Consider the following 21,891-nt stretch of genomic DNA (forward strand, 5'->3'; position numbering starts at 1 on the left):
ATACAGCCGAAATGTCATGTTCAGTCACTTCGCTGGCTTAAATACTCCCATTGTGATTTTTTTTTTTCCCCCCACCCCAGTTCGTAGCCTTGAGGGGTCAATTAGGCTTACCCAGACAAAGCTGTATTCTTCAGCTCCGCTGCCAGGGTAGGGAACCCTCCTCCAGTGTCTCGCTGCTGGCTGGAGCAGCCCGATAGATGGTGAGGCAGCCAGCTGTGGCCAGATGTGGGCTACAGGGAGCTCCCAGCCGGGCTGCCAACACGGCTGTGAAGTGCTTGTGCTGGCAGCAGGGCAGGTTCAGGGAGGAGAAAACCCATTGATGGTCACAAAGACATGATGTCCTGCTTGGAAACTCCCCTGCTGAAGAGGGTTTTGGCTGGGAGAGTGTTTCAGAGTCGTCTCTTCCCTACGAAACCACCCCCAGCATCGAGGATGGGATGTCTGTGGGGAAGGGCCGTGGTCAACAACCACAAAGGCATCCTCAACATCAAGCTCCTGAGTCCTGCATGGTCCTTTCCATCAGAAAGGATGGATTTAGGAGTCCTAGATTCATAGAATGGTTTGGGTTGGAAGGGACCTTAAAGATCATTGAGTTCCAACCCACTGCCATTGGCAGGGACACCTCCCACTAGAGCAGGTTGCTCAAAGCCACATTCCCAGCACAGGGCTTGATCCACTGGACATTACCTTGAACCCTCTCCATCAGCCGTACCTACCCAACGCCAGCCCTTCAGGGGCTTCAGATGCTCAGGGGCTGAGGAAGCACAAAGAGTTCTGGTGACATCTCAGCAACTTTCCGCTTGCTTGGCCATCACTAGTTGACCACCCAAGCCCCAGGTAGGCACAGCCAGGCTGCTTCCGGGAGGGAGGGAAGGTCAGCACCATAAACTGCAAAGTCCTTGGTCACAAAGCCAAGAGGCAGAGCCAGGACCGGGATCTGGAAGAAGTGACCCACCAGGGACATGGCCAGAGCAGCACCAAAGTCAACTGTGGATGCAATGGAGCTGACGAACAAGACTGGGATGATGCACCCAACTGGGAGCCAAGGAGAGGGGAGGCAGGCATCACTGGAGACCACATTAAACTAGCCATGATTGGTTCTTCAGGAACAAGATGAAGGCTTTGAGTGGTCACTGCTCATAACTCCACGAACCAGGATTGCTCCATGGCTCTTATGCTCCCAGGCCACAGAAGGAGTTTCTCCACTGTGTGCTGCGGGAAGGTGTTCAGCAACATCCCTGCATGAGGAAGCCTCACACCCAGCTTCAGTTTGTGGGCCACTGGGGACAGGAAATGGGTTCTTCTCTCCTGGTACACACAAGGTCTTGGTTTGGGTTGTGTTGGTTGCTCCTTTCCTTCTGGAGGGCTGGACACCTGCTGGAGGAAGGGCAGCAGCGACGACATTCCCCACCCAGCCACGTGCCCAGGTGCTCATTTTTCTCTCCTAGCGGCCTTTTCCTCTCCTTCCCTTCCACAACTTTTTGTTTTAAATAGTCCAGGATGGAAATGACATTGTTGTCCCATCCTGGAGAACATCAGGCAGATCTGGATGCACAGGGTGACAGTGCTCTGGCTGGCCTTGCAGCAGGGAGAGAGACAGGCAGAGGACACAGCCCGGGAGCAACACCAGCTGCCTCCAGGACACCCAGGTCACAGAGACACAAAAAGGACCTACTAAACATGAGCCTTTACAATAAAAAGGGGAAGATCCAACCTGATTTTGGGGTGCTTGTAGCCAAGTCACAGGGTCTTGAGTCCTAAATCCTATTTCAAATGAGTGAACCTATTTCACGGAGTGACCAGATGGACCAAGAGAGGGTCCTGGATGGAGCCAGACAAACCATCTTCTGTACCTCAGCCACAGGGCTGGGCTATTTCAGGGCCAAGCTAGAGTTCAAAGACACCCCAAAAGCCTTTACTTCCCCTCTTCTGCTTCCCTTCCAAGGGCTGCTGAGGAAAAATTTCAATTCAAACCCAAAATTCATGGGGATTCTGTCCCTCTGTGAAGGGGAATTTGCCCCTCCAGCAAGATCTGTGCTGCAGGAGAAAGCAGCTCCTTCTGCAGCTCGCTGCCAGCCCTTGAGCTCCCGGCTCCGTGTCTGTGAAAATCTATTCCCATCAGGGCAAATTGGCTGTTAAAAATAAGAGAGAAGCATCCAGACACGCATCCGATCAAGGACCAGAGATGATACAGATGGGAGCGTGCTCCTGCCACAAGCAGCAAGATGCGCCGGCTGTTGAAAAGGGATCATCGAGAGACAGCCAGGGTCTCGCCAGGAGCTCGCCAAGCTCCTCTCCCGCATCTCAATCCAACAACAACAACATTTTCTGGTTTCAGTGCTTAGGGAAGTAATTCCACATCAATCCAGAGCATACCAGGATCTGCCGTGCTGATCCCACAGGAGAAATAAGGGAAGAAGCATTTTCCTTGTTAAAAGCTTAAGCACCCGTGGTCATAGGGATGGGATATTGTGGAGAACTTGGCTGCCAAACCACATCCATGCCTCAAGGATGGGGATGCGGGGTGGGCATGATGGAGCCCCATGGAGCTCATCCAGCAGCACATGGGAAACCCATTATACTTAAAAGGCAAGGAGAAATAGTGGCACCCCAGGAGATGATAGAATCATAGAATGGTTTGGGTGGGAAGGGACCTTAAAGACCACCCAGTGCTACCCCCTGCCCTGGGCAGGGACACCTCCCACCACACCAGGTTGCTCAAAGCCCCCTCCAACCTGGCCTTGAACCCCTCCAGGGATGGGGCAGCCACAGCTTCTCGGGGCAACCTGGGCCAGGCTCTCACCACCCTCACAGCAAAGAACTTCTTCCTGAGATCTCATCTAAATCTCCCCTCTTTCAGTTTAAAACCGTTACCCCTCGTCCTATCACTACACTCCCTCATAAAGAGTCCCTCCCCAGCTTTCCTGGAGCCCTTTTTTAGGGACTGAAAGGCCACTATAAGGTCTCCCTGTAGCCTTCTCTTCTCCAGGCTGAGCACCCCCAACTCTCTCAGCCTGTCTTCATAGGAGAGGTGCTCCAGATGGGGCAAGGTGTGAACCCCAAACCATGACCAGTGCTTCTCATAGGACCCTCAAGTCCTGGTACTTTAAGTCAGCAAGAAAAGCCACAAGATCAGAGCAGGGCACCTGAGGACACACGAAGTACCATGTCCCGGAGCAGGGGAAGCCACCCGTGTCCCATAACAGGACCGTTGGGCGTGGAGAAAGCTGCAGAGATATCTACTCCTCCCCACAAATAAGCGCATGTCTGCACTTCTTGGCATAACTCATCTTCTCACCATGAGGTAATGAACCCTGGCATCAAGCTCCATGAAACCCCATCTCTCTCCCCGCGGGGCCACGCTCAGCACCCGGCTGCCCCGTGCAGGATGTGGCCGCTCTTCCCACAGCATCGTGCACTGGAAAACCACCGTGGAAGCACAAAAAAAAAAAAAACCCGGGATGCAGCTTGAGGACAAGGCCAGGGGCACAGAAATGATGCAGAAACACAAGAGAGCTAGAAAAAACTACAATCTAGTGGGATTTTTTTGCCTTGCATCACATTTTCCCCACAGGTCCCCAGGAGCGAGGGATGCTGAGTGCATGGATGCTGATCCTGCGAGGACCAAAGGGTTTCACTGATGCTAAAACCTCTCAACCGGCTGGTGCAACCAAGCCCCTCTCTCCACAGCTCACTCCTAGCCCAGAAAACAAACATTCACAGCAGCCAGGAAAGCTGGAGGACCGAGGGAAACGAGAAGAGACACCTCTCCAGCTGCGTTAGTCACTTGATAGCCCATCACTTCTCATTGCCTCACGTTCCTGCGATGCCACATTACATCAGGTTATCACGCCACGGGATGTAATCCAAGGCGGATGCGTGAGGAAACCTAATGCAACGAGACACGGTAGGGGAGTTGCCCAGAACGGGTTTTATTTCTTGGTTTTTGGTCTGTTAGTCCCCAGTGTCCCGGGCTGCAAGTCGAACTCGGCCGATGCCGGGCGGGGGGCGGATAGCAATGCAAAAATACCCCTGGCTCCAGGCAAATCTTGCTGGAGGCAGCGAGAGTCGGGTGGTTGGACATCTCTAGAAATAACATCGCCTGCCCACAGAGCTCCTGCCAGGTCCCGCTGTCCTCAAAAGTCAAAGAAAGGGGAGCAAAAGGATGCCAGGAATGGGTTCGATGATTCTTCAATGATCCCAAAGCTGATCGGCATAAAAAAAAAATAATAAAGAAAGAAATCAATCATGAGGTTTTTGCTTTGCAGATGGCTGGGAGAGGCATGGCAGCGGGGATGCAAGCAGGGTGAAGGAGCTGCCCCATCATACTGGTATCCAGCGCCTGCAAACTGGTGCTCGGGGCGATCGCTGAAGCTGTCCCGGTGAGAAGGAAAACCTGCCGGTGATGGGGGGCTGGATGAGCAGGGAGGGCTGTTGCCTGCAAAACCCCTGCTACAGCCAAGAGCTGAGCAGTGAGAACAACTTGAACAAGCCCAAACAAGCCAGGAAGACCACATTTTGAGAAAGTAAACAAGGGAAAAGTCCGGGGAGGGGAAGGTGGCAGAAAACCAGCCTGGATATGGAGAGGGAAAAAGTTTTTAGCTGAGCAGCAAGAGGAGCTCGCCCTCCCCACCACAGCTCTTGGCATGCAAATCGCTCCCAGCAGCTGCCACGCGTTTACTGGGAGGGTTTTGTTTAGGCTGAGTGTCACACCCAGCTTGTAAAAGCTTCAATTCCTGCAGAATGAATCGGGGCACCCAGTCCGAGACTGGGAAATAAGGGTCAGGCTGCTTCTCCCCAGCCGGCAGCAACGCCCTGGGTGAGCTCGTCAGCCCAAACCCATTGAGTCCCACCACCAGCATCTCCTGGAAGGGGACAAATCGCCCCAGGCGGGAGAGGGCCCAGCTGCTGGGACCAAGCGCTATGGGGGATTCACCAGACCTGTCTGAATCGGGACCAGCTTCACCCAAACTCCACATCAGCTGAAAACTCTGCAAAAGCAGGAGAGGTCTGGAAGGCAGCCTCCTCGCACAAAGGTAGAACCATGGCTGGATTTACAAAGGAGCCCTTGGTAAAGTCACTCTCTGGTGACAGCCAGTCGGTGTCACCAACCCAGGCACCATGAAAAGGCTCATGGCTTTTCAGATGATAGTAGCCACCCTCCTGCACCCGTGTCATTGTTTGCATAAACCCATATTCAATATGACAGTGGTTGGGATAGACATATATAATTGAGTTTCATAGAATCATAGAATGGTTTGGGTGGGAAGGGACCTTAAAGACCACCCAGTGCCACCCCCGGCCCTGGGCAGGGACACCTCCCACCACACCAGGTTGCTCCAAGCCCCCTCCAACCTGGCCTTGAACCCCTCCAGGGATGGGGCAGCCACAGCTTCTCTGGGCAACCTGGGCCAGGCTCTCACCACCCTCACAGCAAAGAAGTTCTTCCCCAGGTCTCATCTCCATCTCCCCTCTTTCAGTGTCAAACCCTTCCCCCTCCTCCTATGGCTCCCCTCCCTGATCCAGAGTCCCTCCCCAGCTTTCCTGGAGCCCCTTTAGGGACTGGAAGGGGCTCAAAGGTCCCTGGAAGAGGTTCTCCCTGGAGCCTTCTCTTCTCCAGGCTGAACCCCCCCCCAACTCTCTCTGCCTGTCCTCACAGCAGAGGGGTTCCAGCCCTCACAGCATCTCCATGGCCTCCTCTGGACCCACTCAAATAGGTCCATGACCTTCTTTTGTTGAGGACTCCAAAGCTGGATGCAGTGCTCCAGGCTTATATTTGCCCAGAAGCACCCATGTATCTCCAAACACTGATGGTAGGCACTTGCACAAGGGCTGTGCTCACTGTGTGACACTTGGCCAACATCCTCCAGACCATCGATGCACAGGCATCAATGCTTCCTATGGTCACATCATCTGCTTGGCATCAACCATCACCCACCCCATGGAAGGGGGACCTGAGCGGGGGTTACTGGGACTTACTTGCTGAGAAGGTGGCTTCAGTGTGGACAGGAGGGGTGGAGGGGAGGAAAGGCGGGTACCCCACGAAGAAGGAGCGGAGGGAGCGCTCAGAGAGGAGCGGGGACCGCTGGGCGGGGATGTTCTCGCAGCTTCCCACGCTGTTGTGGATCTTGAGGTTCAAGGGCTTGTTCTTCTTCTTGACTCTGGAAGGAAAAGGGAGAAGAAAAAATGAGAGGGAAGTGAAGGGCAAGAAACCGGGGGCGGGGGGTGTGTGTGATCCATCCTCCCCAGGGACCTGCATCTCCCACCGCCCTGGGTCCCCGCAGCACTCGGGGGCATCTGGCCATGCCAGCCGATAGGAAATGACAGCCCTGCGCTCACCAGCCCACTTTAGCAGACGAAAATTAAACTGCCCTCTAATAAGTTAATTGTTTCCTCACACAGGAAAAGCTGCTGCTGCCTTTAGGGGGACTGTAACGACTTCTTTGAGTGCTCTGGGCTCAGGGACGCGGTGAACAGTTGCCTCCAGCCCGGCCCGATGGAACAACCCTCCTGCTTGGAGTCCATGGGGGTCATTGCACTGGCAGCCCCATGGCCAATGTTTGCCACACCGTGCCCTGCCAGGGGGATCTAAGCTGCCCCTGACCCTAAACCCCCAGCCCCTAAAGCAAATCTGCAAAGCACCAAGGCGAGGAGAAGCCTGGTGGCTCCCAGGGCTGGTCCGAGCCCTCCATCGCTGCTACTTGATCCCAACCATTGACCCTAACAGCGTCTCCACCGAAGCCCCCAGTGCAGCTCCCCCTGGCACAGGCACAGCCCCAGCTCCCCACGAGCTCAGCCCCCGGCTCTTGGCCCAAAGCGCTTCCTGCAACACAGTGATTAGCCACTAATCTCATTTTTTTTTCCACCCATAAATCAGCTCCAGACCAAATATTTACTGCAAGCATCATTTCCTCGCCAAGCAGGGCCGGTGACAGCTCTCATTATTAGGAAGGATGAGTGATTTTGGACAGAGGGATATTTTTCTCTCTCCCTTGTTTCTTCAAAAAACAAAAAACAAAAAATTAATTTAATAAATACACACAAACACCACAATCCAACCAGCGAGGGTTGGCCGCCGGTCTTGCCATGGCCTTGGTCCCTTTTCCCTATCCCAAAGGAGGGGGAGCAGGGACCAGAGCCTGGAGAGGAGAGCGATGCTCCAGCAGGAGCATCCTCAGCCATAGCAAGTCCCCTGCCGCAGAGGGGTCACAGGGACAGGGTGTCCTGCTGCAAGCACCCCAACGTTAGGGATCCCTGAGCTGCAAAGTCATCCCAAGAGCCGATGTGGTTCCTCTGCTTCTCTGCAATCTCCTCTTGGCCGCTCCAAAGTGCCCCTGAGGCCACAACCACCAATTTGGGAACAAGGTACTTGGGGTGCCAGCAGGGCACGGAGCAAACCCTGCCCTGATGTGGAAACCAAGCACCTTTTGGGGCTGCTTGTGGAAAAAGAGGGTCAAATACTGCCCTTGCTGCATGGGCTCAGAGCAGGGGTGCAGGATGCAGCCATAGGCACCACATAAGGGACTTGCTGCCATGGCAGGGGGGTCACAGCCCACTCTTCACCAGTCTCCTACATCCACCCATTGGCATTGCAGCATCCCAGAGCGAAACTGGGATGGTTCCCCTTGGCCTTACACCAGTGATGCTCCCCCAGACCGGTACAGCAATAACCATCCCAGTGGGGACCATCTCCTTGCCCATCAGGGCATCCTCCCCAAGGGCTTTGTACAGGGAGACAGTTTTGGGAATACTATTTCACAGAATCATTTAGGTTGGAAAAGACCCTTAAGATCATCGAGTCCAACCGTTCAGAACACCTCCTGCACCACCTGTGCTCATCTCAGCCCACAGGAGGAGCACCAGGACAGGGACGATACCCCACAGCCACCTACTGACAGGACACTCAGTACAACTCAGAGGACTCCAGGCTCTTGGAGACCTGGGAGGAGACAGGCTTTGGCCGGCGACTGTGCCAGCCCAGCACAGGACGTGGCCACCACCCTTTGAGAGATGCACCCAGGGCTTCACCATCCCAGCCCTGCTGCAAAAGCCTTTCCTCCTCCACAGTACTAAACTGCTCCTAAATTAGGCTTTTTCCACTCCTGGGATGAAAGGGTTCTCTCTTTTCAGGCGGTAAGCAGAGATAAGGGTGTAAATCCCCTGGGTGGAGGTGGCCATACCCTCTAACCACCACCAGCCTCAACTTCCAGTTCCCAGGAGCAGTTTTGCCTATCTCTAGTCAACGTTTCCATTTTCCCCCTCATTTACCCAAGCCAGCATCGCACAAGGGGGATAAAAGCACATGCTGGAAACTCATCATGGTCCTTCCAGCCTAAACCCCCAGCACTGCCTGTACCCCAACACACCAGGGGCAGGAGGAGCCCCCTCCTCTGTGCCAGGCTCCCATGGGCATCACCCCTTTGCCAGGCATCACCCCCCAACGGGGTCCCAAACCCAACGAGGACAGTAGAAGTAAAAAATGAGATATTTTCAAAAGAAAAAAAAAACAAACAAGGAAGAGCATCAGCTTAATTCAATTTTCCATAGGGATAAAGCCCCGAGACAGCACCCCCTCCATCCTGGATGGGGGCCAGGCTGGACCTTGTTGCTGGGACTCTCAGACAAGCAAGCCCCAGCCGGATCAGGAGGAACCAGCAAAGTCCAGCCCACGATGCAAACCGGACTCGCTCCGATGCTCAGGAGGGCTCAGCCACACTAATCCCCCCATTAAGCACCATTTCAGCCCTCTCCAGAAGCTGGCAAGTTCTCAGCTGCTCAGCCATGGGGGAAGAGGGAGGGTTGGAAAAGGTGAGCACTCCCCCTAAAACATCCCGGTGATTATCCAGCAACGCTGATGGAGGAGCCAAGGCAGCAGAAGGGAAAGCTCAGCTCTGCAGAGCCGCGGAAGGGGCTATTTAGATGGTGGTGATACCTCCCGGCCCCCGGGAAGGACCATTTTCCTCCAGTCACAGCTGGGCAACTACCGAAATGAGACTCCAGCCCGCGCCAGGGGAGGCTGCGAAGCACTGGGCGAGGGGAACGGGGAGCTAGTTATATACCAACTATTTTTTATTTTGGCTTTAAAGGGTTTATGGGGAGGAAAGAGGACGATGTGCAGTCCTTGAAGTCCCCCAGAACCCCAGGGATGGCAGGAAAAGTGCCACCAGAGAGACAAAGGCTCCTTTCCTGCCAGATTCAGAGCAGATCCCCAAATGCGAACATTCTGACTGATTTTCTTTTTTTTTTTTGCCACTCCAGGAGCCTCAGGACCCCTCTCCCCCCTCGTACCAGCCCCATCCCTGCAAAGCCAGGCAGCCTCAGGGGCTCCGCAAGCACCGAGCATCTCTCACTGCAGGGTGCTGGGCTCCCCCCCAGCGAGATGGGGCCAGACCCTGCCCCACACAGCCCTGGGCTCCTCAAACCCTCTCCAAGGCCACCAGTTCTCAGCCCTTCCCACTTTGCAAGCCTCACGGCGGCTCCCGGACCCTCAGACCCTCCCCAGCAGCCCCCGTCCTCCACTCCGTTACCTCTCACCCTCTCCACGATCCCAAAAAAACCTCATTTTTATCCACGCTTTCCTCATATATCTCCCGGGGAGGACACCAGACACGGCACCCCCCCACCCAAGGCCCCCAGGAACAGAGTTCGCAGGGCTCATTTCAGCATTTGGATGCTCGGGAAAATAGTTGCTCACCGGGAGCGATTCCACACGTAGACAGGTAAATGCCAACTATTAGGGATGTAATTTCATGCAAGAATTTGCTAAATATATGATGATGGTTTTCAAAAAGAAAAAAAAGAAAAAAATTAAAATAAAATAGCCCAGCTAGTTTGAAGCGCTTAATGCAAATCCCTTTAGGTGTCAATCCAGCCTGAATGGCTCATCTCCGCCTGCTCGGGGGAATCAGTCAAACGCTTATCACCCGCTTCGGGGAGAAAAAAAAAATAAAAAAAGAGGGTTTCAACAGGCAGTGAAAAACACGAGCAGACACCCAGCACAAAGGGCCCATCACTCCTTTCAGCCCCAGCCAGGCTCTCCGTGCATCAAAGCCCAGCAGGAAGGCAGGGATTGACAGGGGATGGTATGGATGCTATAGGGTCCTGGGCAGAGGTACCTGGTGAAGATGTGCGGAGCTTTTGTATCACCCCGGCTGTCCCCAGGGTGATTCACAGGCTGGAAGAGTGGGATGTGCTGGGAGAAGAGAATCACAGAATGATATGGGGTTGGAAGGGACCTCTGGAGATCATCCAGTCCAACCCCCTGCCAGAGCAGGTCCACCCAGAGCAGGTCCCACAGGAACATGTCCAGATGGGGCTTGAACGTCTCCAGAGAAGGAGACTCCACCACCTCTCTGGGCAGCCTCTTCCAGGGCTCTGCCACCGTCACAGGAAAGAAGTTTCTCCTCATGTTTAGATGGAACTTATGTTCAAGTTTGTGCCCGTTCCCTCTTGTCCTGTCACTGGGCACCACTGAAAAAAGACTGCCCCCATCCTCCTGCCACCCACCCTTTAAGTATTTATAGGCGTTGATTAGATCCCCACTCAGTCTTCTCTTCTCCAGACTAAAAAGACTCGAGTCCCTCAGCCTTTCCTCATAAGAGAGATGCTCCAGGCCCCTCATCATCTTTGTAGCCCTCTGCTGTACCCTCTCCAGCAGTTCCCTGTTCTTCTTGAACTGGGGAGCCCAGAACTGGACACAGTGCTCCAGATGGGACCTCACCAGGGCAGAGCAGAGGGGCAGGATGACCTCCCACCACCTGCTGGTCACACTCTTCCTGATGCACCCCAGGATGCCATTGGCCTTCTTGGCCACAAGAGCCCATTGCTGCCTCACGGTCATCCTGGTGTCCACCAGGACTCCCAGGTCTTTCTCCTCAGAGCTGCTCTCCGGCAGGTCACCCCCAACCTGTACTGGTGCAGGGGGTTACTCCTCCCCAGGTGCAGCACCCTACACTTGCCCTTGTTGAATTTCATCGGGTTCCTCTCTGCCCAAAAATGAGTGGAAAGCGAGTGTTTTCCAGCAGAAGTTGGAATATGAGGATGGGGGGATCTATATGTTACAGGGGCTGGAGATGCAGTGGCCATAGGGGTGCCAGCCCCGGCGTACGGCTCTGACCCACAGCCGTCCCAAAAAGCATCCCACCAGGAACACACCAACCAGTCCCCTGCACCCTGCGCTCGCTTCTCCATGACCTCTTCTTAAACCTAAAGATGGAAATCCGGTCAATCACTACCTGCTCTGCAGGCATTTGTTGTCACTTGCCAATATTATTATAAGAAAAGCAAATCAAAACGGGCTTAAATTTAGCCAAAACAGGCGAGTTGAACCCACAGCTGACTGCGCCGGACTATGTTTTATTCACTGCTTTGCTCTCCTCCGGCACACTCCAATTTCAGCGCAAGCGTTGATTTTAAAGGAAGGGAAATAGAGTGGGAAAAAGAAAAAAAAATAATAATAAAAACCCTCTCATCGGTATTTCAGTTAGCGCTCCATGAAGGATTACAGATCGCTGCTGCCTGGCCTGGAGCGCACAGCCTGGGTCAGGATTCAGCCCAGAAGATTTATGGCCTTTTGACTGGCTTAATTGCACAATATTCTGTATTAAATCAGAGGAAGGAGAAGGTAAAGCAATCCTCCTGCGCCTTGGCAGCCTGCGGGGCTCTGCCCGTCCGCTCCGGGGCAGGCGCCTCCGGCTTGAGCAACGACAAAAAGAAGAGGAAACCCCACAAAGCTACTCTTGCCTTTTTTTTTTTTTTTTTTAATTCAAGAAGAGCCACCAGTTCTGCTCCCTTTCTGTTCAGGTCCCATGTCGGCACACGGCTGGCAAAACCCGACTCCTATTTTTAGGGATTCCACGCCCCCCCCCGGCAAAAAGCACAAAAATCCAGGTGAGTTTCCCAGCCAAGCAGCATGAGCATCGCCAAACCAATAGATTTGGGGAGTTTGGACCAAAACTACCGTGGTTGGAGCCATCACAGCCAGAAGAAGAGGCACCAGGTCACCTTTCCTGTATGAGAATAAACCTAGAGCATCCCTCCCCGTGCAGCAGGGTCAGCCCCGGCTGCTTTAGCATTTTCAAGGGTTCAAGGCAAACACACAGGTAAAACCAATGGATTATTTGAATTATTTGAACCTGTCTGAGCAGATGAGATTTCTTCGCCATACACCCAGATCTGAACAAGCTCCGTGCAATAATTGCTTGATATTAAAAAAAAAAACAACAATAAATAGGGAATATCCAGCAGATGTTACATTTATCCTCCTCATTACCGATAAGAGGCAACAAACCCCTCCCTCCTCCTCCTTCATATCAAAGCCTCAACAGTTAAATATTTATCCAAATGCCTGTCCCCGCTTCCCTGGATGGCTGAATTTTAAGGTTCAAGTCTTACTGATCTATTATTCTCTTTTGGTAGCACAAAGCGTAACTTTTTATTGCAGCTGCAAATTACGAAGCTGAGAAATTCTTTGAAGGGAGCTCGAGCCAAACAGGTGGTTTTTTTTTTTTTCCCCCCCTCCTGGGACTCGTGTGCCTAGGAGATGGTGCTGCAGGAGGGCAACAGGAACAACGCAGGGAGCAGACACAGGCTGGAGGAGCTAATTGCCAGGATCCTGAAGCAGGTCCTGTTTCTCATTAAAGCCCTTCTGTTTCCTTCGTTTCCACTGCGACGTTTCTTTGAGGGACACACAAGGGGTGGTGGTGGAGGAGCACCAACCAACGATGGTGAGGTTGAGTCTCCTTCTGCTGGAGCCATTTCCAGACCGGTTCAGCCCTGGGGTATTCCTCCTTTGCCACCAGATGAGTGGGTTCCTCCATCCCTAGACAACACGACCTCAGCCAGGTGGGCTAGCTCCAGGCATTTTTTTCCCCCCCACCAAGTCATAGGATGGTTTGGGTTGGAAGGCACCTTTAAAGTTCATCTAGTCCAACCCTCCTGCCATGAGCAGGGACATCTTCAACCAGACCAGGTTGCTCAGAGCCCCATCCAACCTGACCTGGAATGTTTCCAGGGATGGGGCATCTACCACCTCTCTGGGCAACCTGGGCCAGGGTTTCACCACCCTCAGCATAAAAAATTTCTTCCTTAGATCTAGTATAAATCTACCCTCTTTGAGTTTAAAGCCATTACCCCTCATCGTATCACAACAGGCCCTGCTAAAAAGTCTGTCCCCATCTTTCTTTTAAGCCCCTTTAGGGACTGGAGGGGGCTCTAAGGTCTCTCTGGAGCTTTCTCTTCTTCAGGCTGAACACCCCCAACTCTCTCAGCCTGTCCTCACAGCAGAGGAACGAGTGGGCTGAAGACCACAGAGCTCTCCATTGGTATAAGACCCCATTTCCCAGCCACCATCATCTCTGTGCTTTCAAAACTCAACTAAGAAAAGGGGATGCGATCAACTCAAGTACTTGCCTACACCACTTGCATTAACATGAGAACAGCAACACCCGCGTGGCCCAAGTGCCCATGAACACACCCAGACCTGTTTTGGGAGCCAATTCTCAAAAAAATTACACCATTGGAGGGAAAAGCATGGACTGCCCATGGCTGGAAAGCCCTGAGGTGGAGGTTCATTACACTAACTACAGCTCTGCAAACATTTCAGCTCTGAAAAGACATGGGGTGATTTTTCTCCAAGGTTTGCTCACAGACGGCCTCCAAATCTGAGGTTGCTGATGCATGGTGGGCTTGGGCAGCTCTTGAAAGAGAAAAGTCAGAGCGGTCTCATGACTGTTTGGGAAGTCTGCTCTCCCTGCCTTCTCAGTTTTCATTTCATTATTGCTAAGGAAGCCACTGAAGACCTTGGCCAACCCACCATCTGCTTGGGCACTGGGCTGGCCACTGCAGTGGATCAGTGGGGACTTGCAGGATGGTGATGAGATGCGCTCACCAACCTCTTGGGCCACAAAGAAGAGGACAGAGGAGCTGCTTCATGGCTTTCCTGCACAGCTACAGCTGGAAGAGAGAGCTGAGAAGAGCTCAAGCATGTCCTCCTGTCATGACCAACAGGGGTCAATCCATCTCCTGGTCACCACCCCAGGATGTTGCCCTCACCATGTCCTCCCCTCCCACGTGGAGGCCATGGAGGCAGCAAATCAGGCAATGGTGCTGGCAGCTAGAGAGCTCTGTTGCCTCTCACCACTCCGCTCCACCACCACCCTTCCCCTGAGGTGTTAATCCTTATCTAAATTCATAATCACGCTCCCCCTTTTCAAAGTGGCAAAGGGAGGCTCAACTTCTCATTAAAGGACACGGTGGAAAGTTTCTCCTCCAAGCATGCTAAAGCTCCTGCTCCTCTTGATGGAATACCACAGCAGTAATTAACATTAATGACATACCTAAGGAGACCGCAGCCCAGAGCAGTGGGATAATTGCAGCAGAGAGCCAGTTTGTTACGGAGGCTACCCATCACTGTCAAGACACGGTGTGCAGACCATACTTTGAGAGAGCTGGAGACAATCCAGGACCTGTGCAAAACTCCACGGCCCTGACTCACCACCAAAGCCACCGAGATTAATCAGAAAGATAATTTGGAAACAGAGAGAGATATGCTGCTCGTTTTGCTCTCCAAATTCCCTCAGTTCAATGCTCTCCCCCTTTGCAGAAGTACCTGGCGGGTCTCTACGGCATCGGACACCATACAGGATGAATAACACAATGCTGGAGATGCTGCATATGGATTATTCGCATGTTAGTGGTGTCCCGCTGCATCCACCTGCTCTGCAAACATCAATCTCTTGATCATCCCCAAAGCCAAGAGCCCACCTGCCTTTCCAAGCCTGAGAAATGTCAGAGACACCAGTCACAAGAGCTATCTCGATGCCGCTCCATCAAATCCAGCCCACACAGAATATCAAATAATTGATCTACCTTGTAGAAGCGTTGATTGGAATTGATACAAGGGAAAATATCATTATAATAAAGGTTGCAGAGCAGCAGAATAAATGACCTATCACTCAGTAGCATTTAAGACCAGTGTAGATTATTAACTCTGAGGAACAGTCTAACTGCAGGCTACTCAGGGTGGTGGGGACAGTGGAGAAGACCTCTGGTCCTAGGTTTCTGCAAGCCGATGACTCAGTCTAGATGTCCCAAGTAGGATCCCACACTAGACTTTGGCATGTGCCACAGGAGATACCTTGTTCTCAAGGGTTTCTGTTACATGGGATGGAAAAAACCACCCACAACAGAGAAAGTGCCAAGTTAGAGTTGGTTCAGAGTTGGAAATAATACAAGGAAAAAGGAAAAGAAGAAAATGGGTACATGCTCTATCACCATATCAGATGTGGACTTCACATCTGATTTCATCCATCCAGGATATCCTCATTCTGATGTTGAAAAACAGTACCAAAAAACAATCTCAGTATCAACAAGGTTAAAGGCAAGGAAGGTGACCATCGGAAGCCTTTGGATAAACAGCCTTTTCCAGCAGAACACCAAACCATATCTGCATCCATACCTCGCATGCGATTGCAATGATACAGGATAACAATATTTCATTGAAAACTTACCTAAAGTAAAGCTGCCTTGAGCTGGAGGAGCCTTCTCCCAGCCCAAACCTGACCTAGGTACAACACAAAACTCCATGTCTTCTCCAGCAGCTACTTCACATTAGCCCTCAGGAGAGTTCAGCATTTCGCCCGGGGCCCAGATGTGTCAGGTCACACTGCCTTAATTCACCATCCAGAAGCTCAGATCCTCCCTCCCCAGCTGCTCACTGGAGGCTATTCTTTTAAGGCCATGGAGTTCATGAACTTGGTCAGACACCAGAGTGGCAAAAGGAACCATAACTAGGAAAAGGATGAGGGTTTGGGCTCACCTCCCCTTCACGTGGATCTAAGGAAGAAGACCGACCACCCACCGCTTTGGGGCAGGACACCCCAGGGCAGGTCTTGCCTCCAGAGGACTATTTTACACACATCCTCCCAAGGGTTAACTCACACTCTTGGGCTCCCTCTTAACTAGCTTGACTTTTGTTCCCCAACTAATGTATTTTTAAGACCTTCCATTCAGAGTTTGGTGGGGTTTTTTTCTGACTTCTTGCTGATGAATAATCATTAACTACCCATGAAAGATTTAAATGGCCCGTGGAATTCATGAGGTATTAAATGGGCATTATATTATCAGCCACTCTAAATGTTTTGTTTCCGTTTCAAGACCACTCATGAGTTGTTTATGGATTGTGGATTTATGGAAGCCAGGGGATCTTTTTAGGAGTAATGTTCCGTACCCCAGAGTTACGGTCAACAGCTGGAGGCTCCGTGCAGGAAAATCTGAGGCTGTAAGCTCAAAAAAATTAACCCCTGCTTCAGAAGGTCTCGGCGTACAGAAGGGATGGATTGAACTCTAGAAATAAGCCCCAAAACACAAATAAACTTATGAGCTGTCATCAAGAGTCAAGTGGTACGTGGTGGCCTTGCTCCAGAGGGGACCTGGTCGCTGCTACTGCTCTCCCAGATATATGGTGGGGGTTTATTTTTGGAAATGGAGATGGAAAAAATCTGTTGGGGCAGTTCTGCAGCACCCTGACAGCTTCCCTCCATCCAGACTGACCCACAGTTCATGGGGGGAGAGCTTTTTGCCCTTGCCAAGGCCATCTCTGGCTCCCCAAAGCCCATTTCACCCCACCCTCAGAGGGGGCACACCAAGTGAGGAGATAAATCAGCCTGAGAGAAACCAGCCTCCCTCTTGGGAGGGTTTCAGACGGGTCCCACTAGAGAGCAGACCGCAAAGAGGCAGTTTGGGGGTAAATCTAGACCCAAAATCACCCCCAGAAGATCCCACCCACCACTTGGTGTCACCAGCACTGCCCCCAGACTATCAGTTCTCCGGGTCTGGCACTTCTTTCCGTGCTGGGACACAATACAGGGAACAGAAAGACACCCAAAGCAAATCAAGAGCCTCCTGGCAGAGCTAAAACCAGAAGGGGTTGACCAGAGAAGGCTTGAAATAATTTTTCAGGGATGAGCTTCGCTTCATGTTTGAGGTCAGGAGGAAGAACCTCCCTCCTGCAGAGAGGACTCGGACACCACAGAAGTTATAACACTACAAAAAAAACTACTCTAGAGTACACGTGTATTACATGGACACTGCCAAAAAGATAAGAATTAGCTGATAACAGCCCCCAAAAAGCCATTTTTTCTCTGCCAAGCAAAGTGTTGACCACCACATCCAGGCTAATAAACAGCTAAAACTTCGGCATGCCTCTGCTAGAGAAAAGAGGGGGGGGAGAAGGGAGGGAGAAAGAAGAAGCTGCCTCTTTAATGCACTAACTACTGTCCCGAAACACTAATGGGATTAGCAAGCAGGATTTAGTGGTTGCCTCCTGAAAAAATCATTAGGTGCCATTAGAGAAAGTTAACCTCCCTGGTTTTTTGAGTGGTTTTCGGGAGCCTGGGTCCGTCCACATCGACACCGTGAGCCCCCAGTAGGACGATAGCAAAAGGGAGCCCCGTTGCTAGTGGCTCTCTCTTTCCTCGATTAATTCACTAACTATTAAAGTTGTATCACCCAGGGTGGCCCAGCGCCGGTGGGAAGGGGAGCGCTGGAGATGCTGGGCAAACTGGATGAGGTTGGGCAAGTGAGTGAGGGAAAGCAGAAGCCGATGAAGGAAGAGGGGACGTGACCGTGGCCATGCAAACCCTGTTTATGGTTTCCTTCCCCACGCCCTGCCCTTTCCCCTCGCAGGAAAGTCGAGGTGTCCCGTCCCCGCTGGCTCAGGGAATGGCCGGCCAAAGGGTTTGCTGGAAGAAGGTCCAGACACCCGTGTCCAAACCTCACCCCAGGTCCACGTCAGGGTGACCCAGGGCATGCAATGACCACGGTGGGGATCAAAGGGCTTGGGGGGGACTGAAGGCACACTTTGCCCTCGGCGAGACCCCGCTGTTTTAGCAAAAAGCAGAGCTCGGATTGGGTGCTGAAATGTGAATAAAAGCAGGAGAGGAGACGGGCTGCTGGCTAAGGCTTTGCTCCTGCAAAAAGATGCTCGCTGGGGATGGACCAAAATAAATACAGCTTTCTGGTGTCTAAGCAGAAGGGGGAGGGTGGCCTTACAGCAGTCATCATCCAGCTGAAATATATTAATTTCTAAAAGCCTTTAGAGACCAAAAGGTTCCAGACAGGGGGAGAAGCACGACCATCCTCATTTCATCTAACGACCGCAGCCCTGGGGACATGAGGGGGAAACAAGTGGCATCACGATGCTGTGGCCACTGGATCTATCTGCTGCCCCAAACCCCCTCCACTCTGCCCCTGCCCGAAGAGGGGGAGATGAGGGTCTGGCAGCCGGGAGCACCCCACAAAGGCAGCAGATTTTAACCCTCTGTGTGCCCCAGCCAGAGCTGCCTGAGCATCACGGCCACCTCCAGAACCAGGCAGGAGACCCAGACTTTCCCCTGCTGCCATCACATCCTGCAGGGGACTCTGCCCAGGCTTCTGGCACCACCTTATTTTCTAAGAACCCCAAATCTGAGGACAAACAGTGCAGTTTGTCCTGGGGCTCCTGTTTTGGGAGGCTAGCAGGGACCAGCCATGCTCCATCCTGACACATCCTTGGGGAGAGGAGATGCATTGGGACAGAGCCCTGAGGAGATGATGCCCCACAGTGGCCACCAGTCCCCTCTGCCACCCCACGCTGTGGCAGCAGAAGGGCTGAGCACAGCCACCACAAGGGCCCTGAGGAGATGGAGAGGAAGCGTGTTGTTGCTTGGGAGCCCTTTCCCTGCACTGCAGCATCCTCTGCCGGCACTGGAGCTGCAGAGCAAGAGTGGTGGGAAGGAGCCGTGGCACGGCCAAGGACTGAAGAGTCTTCTGCAAACACCAGTAGGGATGGAAAAGATACTGGGGAGGTCTCCAGAATATGAAATATGGTATATAAAATATCCACGTTTCAGCCCGAAAGTGATTATCCCCGTCTTGGGCTTGCACTCACACATGGTTCTTGTGGCCGGGTGGAGCATCCCCACACCGCAGCTGCAAAATCCCATCGTCTGACCCCTCGTGCCACCAGGGCCACACTCCAGAAGGTGGGGGTTTTGCCGAGCGGTGGCCCCAGACTCCCCTCAGTGCTCCCCACCCACCCCACACTCCCAAAATGAGGTCCCTGGGGAGCAAAGTAGACACCATTCCAGCGGGATCCCCGCTGCCTGCTAGAGTGGCAAAGGGCTTTTCTACCTCCAAAAAACAAGACAGACCCCCAAAATTTAGGGATCAAAGCACTTTTCCAAAGGAGCTGGGGGGGGGTTCATCAACCCAACCCGGGGGGCACCCACTTACTTGGGGGTGTGCGCCTCGTCCACGCGATGTCCCAGCTGGAACTCATGGGACTTGCTCCGGTGCAGCGCGGTGAAGCCGGGGATGAGGTGGATCAGTTTGCGGGAGGAGGGCGGGGGGGTCCCGGGGGGCTTCAGTTTATTCCTCCGTCGCACCGGCGGCGTCCCCGGTGGTGTCATGGTGGTGATGATGTTGGGGGTGCGCGGAGGGGTATGAGCCACATGCCGCTGGCGCGGGGAGGGCGGCAGGGAGCGGTGGCCGGACTCCATGGGTGGGCAGAGCCCCGGGTGACCCTCCACGGTCAGCCGGTCCACGTGGGTGTACATGGATCCGTGGGGCGAGCCCCCGTGGCAGTGATGCTGCCCGCACTTGGGTTGGACCTTGGGGCTCTGCGAGAGGTGAGTCCTGCCCCACGGCCCCGGCTCCGGCTGGCACCCGGGGCTGTTCTCCTTCCCCGGCTCCGTCGTGGGCCACTGGATGGTCCAATCCTGCTTGGAGAGGCTGCCACCTGCGACAGAGCACACAGAGACGGCCGTGTGGCATGGCAGAAGCCACACGGTCCCCACCCCAGCACAGCATCCCCCACCTTGAAGGGCCAGCAAGAAGCTTCTCCGTGTTCTGCACGTGCAAAGTCAAGCACAGGCTTTGCAAGGGTTAAAAAGGTGTTTTTCCCACGTATTTCCCCACCTGAGGCTGAGCCCCTCACTATCACCCATCTTCCCACCACTCCCTGGAAACCCTCTCCCGGGCACAGGGATGGGACACCCTTTGCCCACACCAAGGCTGGTGCCCACCCATCTCACCCCTGCAACCCCCCCGCCGTGCAACCCAGTTATCCCATTTGCATAAAGGAAGGGGGGGTTGTAATTAAGTGGGGCTCTTTTCCACTTCTAATTATTCATCTCCACCGGCACAGAGATGAGCAAAGGGCTGTCGGCAGCAACTTCAGAGCAATGAAGTGATGGACCCAATTCAAGGTCCCTCCGCCAACTCCTTTTGATCGCCTGTGCTAAGAAAACCAACATAAAACCATAATCTCTTTATTTTAAAAAGGCTCCTTCCCCGTCCCTTTTTGATTATTAATTGCCTGGTCTCCACTTTCCCCAGCCTTTTCAAGGGGAACGTTTTATTTCAAGCTCCAGAGGAAAAGGCTTTGGAAATGAAAGCTGCAGGACTGGATTGAAAAAAAATAAAACTCTGGAGGGGGGGGGAAAAGGGGTGTGAGGAGTTTTCTTGAATCACTCCCTCAAAGCAGAAAATAAAATAAAAAATAAAAAAATTAAGCAAGTGCTATCCAGCTGCCTTTAGAGTTGCTTCTCCAACTGCTACAAAAAGTCCTTCGACCCAGCAAGAAGCTCATTAAAAAGTGAACACCCTTCCTCATATTTTAATTAGGGCAGGAATAAACCCTGCTGTAGGGAAGCCTCACCTCTGCCTGGATGGACCTGCTGGTGGGTCTCCAAAGCCACCCCACACACGAGCCCCCGCAAGTGGGGACATGGCAGGTGACAAGCTAGAGCGTGTCACCCCCCAAAACACAGCTCTGCAGGGGGACATGTCACCTCCCACCTGCCCCCATGTGCCAGCAAAGCCGGGGACTCAACCCAGTGTCACCAAGCTGGACTGTCCCCTTGTCCCCGAGGCCACTGGTGGCCACCTTGGGGTCCCCAAGGCCACCCTGGCTGGTGGCACCTGGAGAAGGTGCAGTGGTGGCCGAGCAGGGGCATAGGAGAGGGAGGACACAACGCCATTAATTAAGCTCTCCCGCAAGCCCTTGACCCCTGCCGTTAATTAACCCCCACCCAGGGATTTGCAAGTTGGCATGCATGTATGCAAATTAAGGTGCTCCCTCATTGGTTGCTCTGCACGCATAGATTTACATAACTCAAAACTGCCCGGATGCTGCAGGCCCCAGCAGCATCCCCACGCTCCCACTCCAGCAGTAATTAGCAGCGGCTAACGAAGGAGGAGAGCCAAGGCTGCTTCACACCAGCATCGTGGCATCGCTGTGGCCACATCCCACCCCCCCCTCCCTTCCCTGCCGTCCCCTTCGACACCGGGCTGTGTCGTAACAGGACAAAAACAACCCGTTCTGGGGCTGGTGGGTGCGTCAGGGCTAAAAATACCCCAGATAAGCTGGGAAAATGTATTTTTCGACGCAGGGTTGCTTACATGCACGCTGCAGGTAGCGGGCCCTCCGCTTAACGAGATACGCTTAAACGAGAACGCGCTGAGAGGCAAAAATAACAACAACAACAAAAAAATAATCCCCAAGCTCTTCCTCCCACAAAGCGTGTTAAATGCTTTCGGATTTGGCTCCCCCCCCCCGCCCAGGGAGCCCTGCTCTGCCGGAGCTGATTCCCAGCCGGAAAAGCGAAGGAAGAGCCCGCACGGAAGCAAACTCCCCTTTGCCCAGTTGTCCCCAAGCTCTGCCACCCTCCGTGGCGCTGCAAGGCCACCTGCTCGCTCACAAAAACCTATTTGTTTTGTTTAGGTAGGGAATATTAATTGCATATTGAAATGAGCATCAGCTACGGCCGCCCACCGCTCCCCCCCGCCCCCCCCCCCCCCACCGGGCCACCTCTCCCAGTTGCCACCGAGCCCTGGCCACCAGCACAAAGG

General features: G+C 53.3%; 1 protein-coding gene across 1 annotated transcript in view; it reads right to left on the reverse strand.

The window, feature by feature from the left end:
• Positions 1 to 21,891, reverse strand: part of KSR2 (kinase suppressor of ras 2) — an 82,822-nt gene that overhangs the window by 46,942 nt on the left and 13,989 nt on the right. Inside the window, exons 4-5 of the mRNA XM_074159501.1 lie at positions 19,273 to 19,777; positions 5,980 to 6,161 (exon numbers count right to left, since the gene is read on the reverse strand). Coding sequence (XP_074015602.1) covers positions 5,980 to 6,161; positions 19,273 to 19,777 — 687 coding nt within the window. The remainder of the gene's footprint in view (positions 1 to 5,979; positions 6,162 to 19,272; positions 19,778 to 21,891) is intronic.

Source organism: Numenius arquata, chromosome 16 (assembly GCF_964106895.1).
Source record: "Numenius arquata chromosome 16, bNumArq3.hap1.1, whole genome shotgun sequence".
NCBI classification, from domain to species: domain Eukaryota; kingdom Metazoa; phylum Chordata; class Aves; order Charadriiformes; family Scolopacidae; genus Numenius; species Numenius arquata.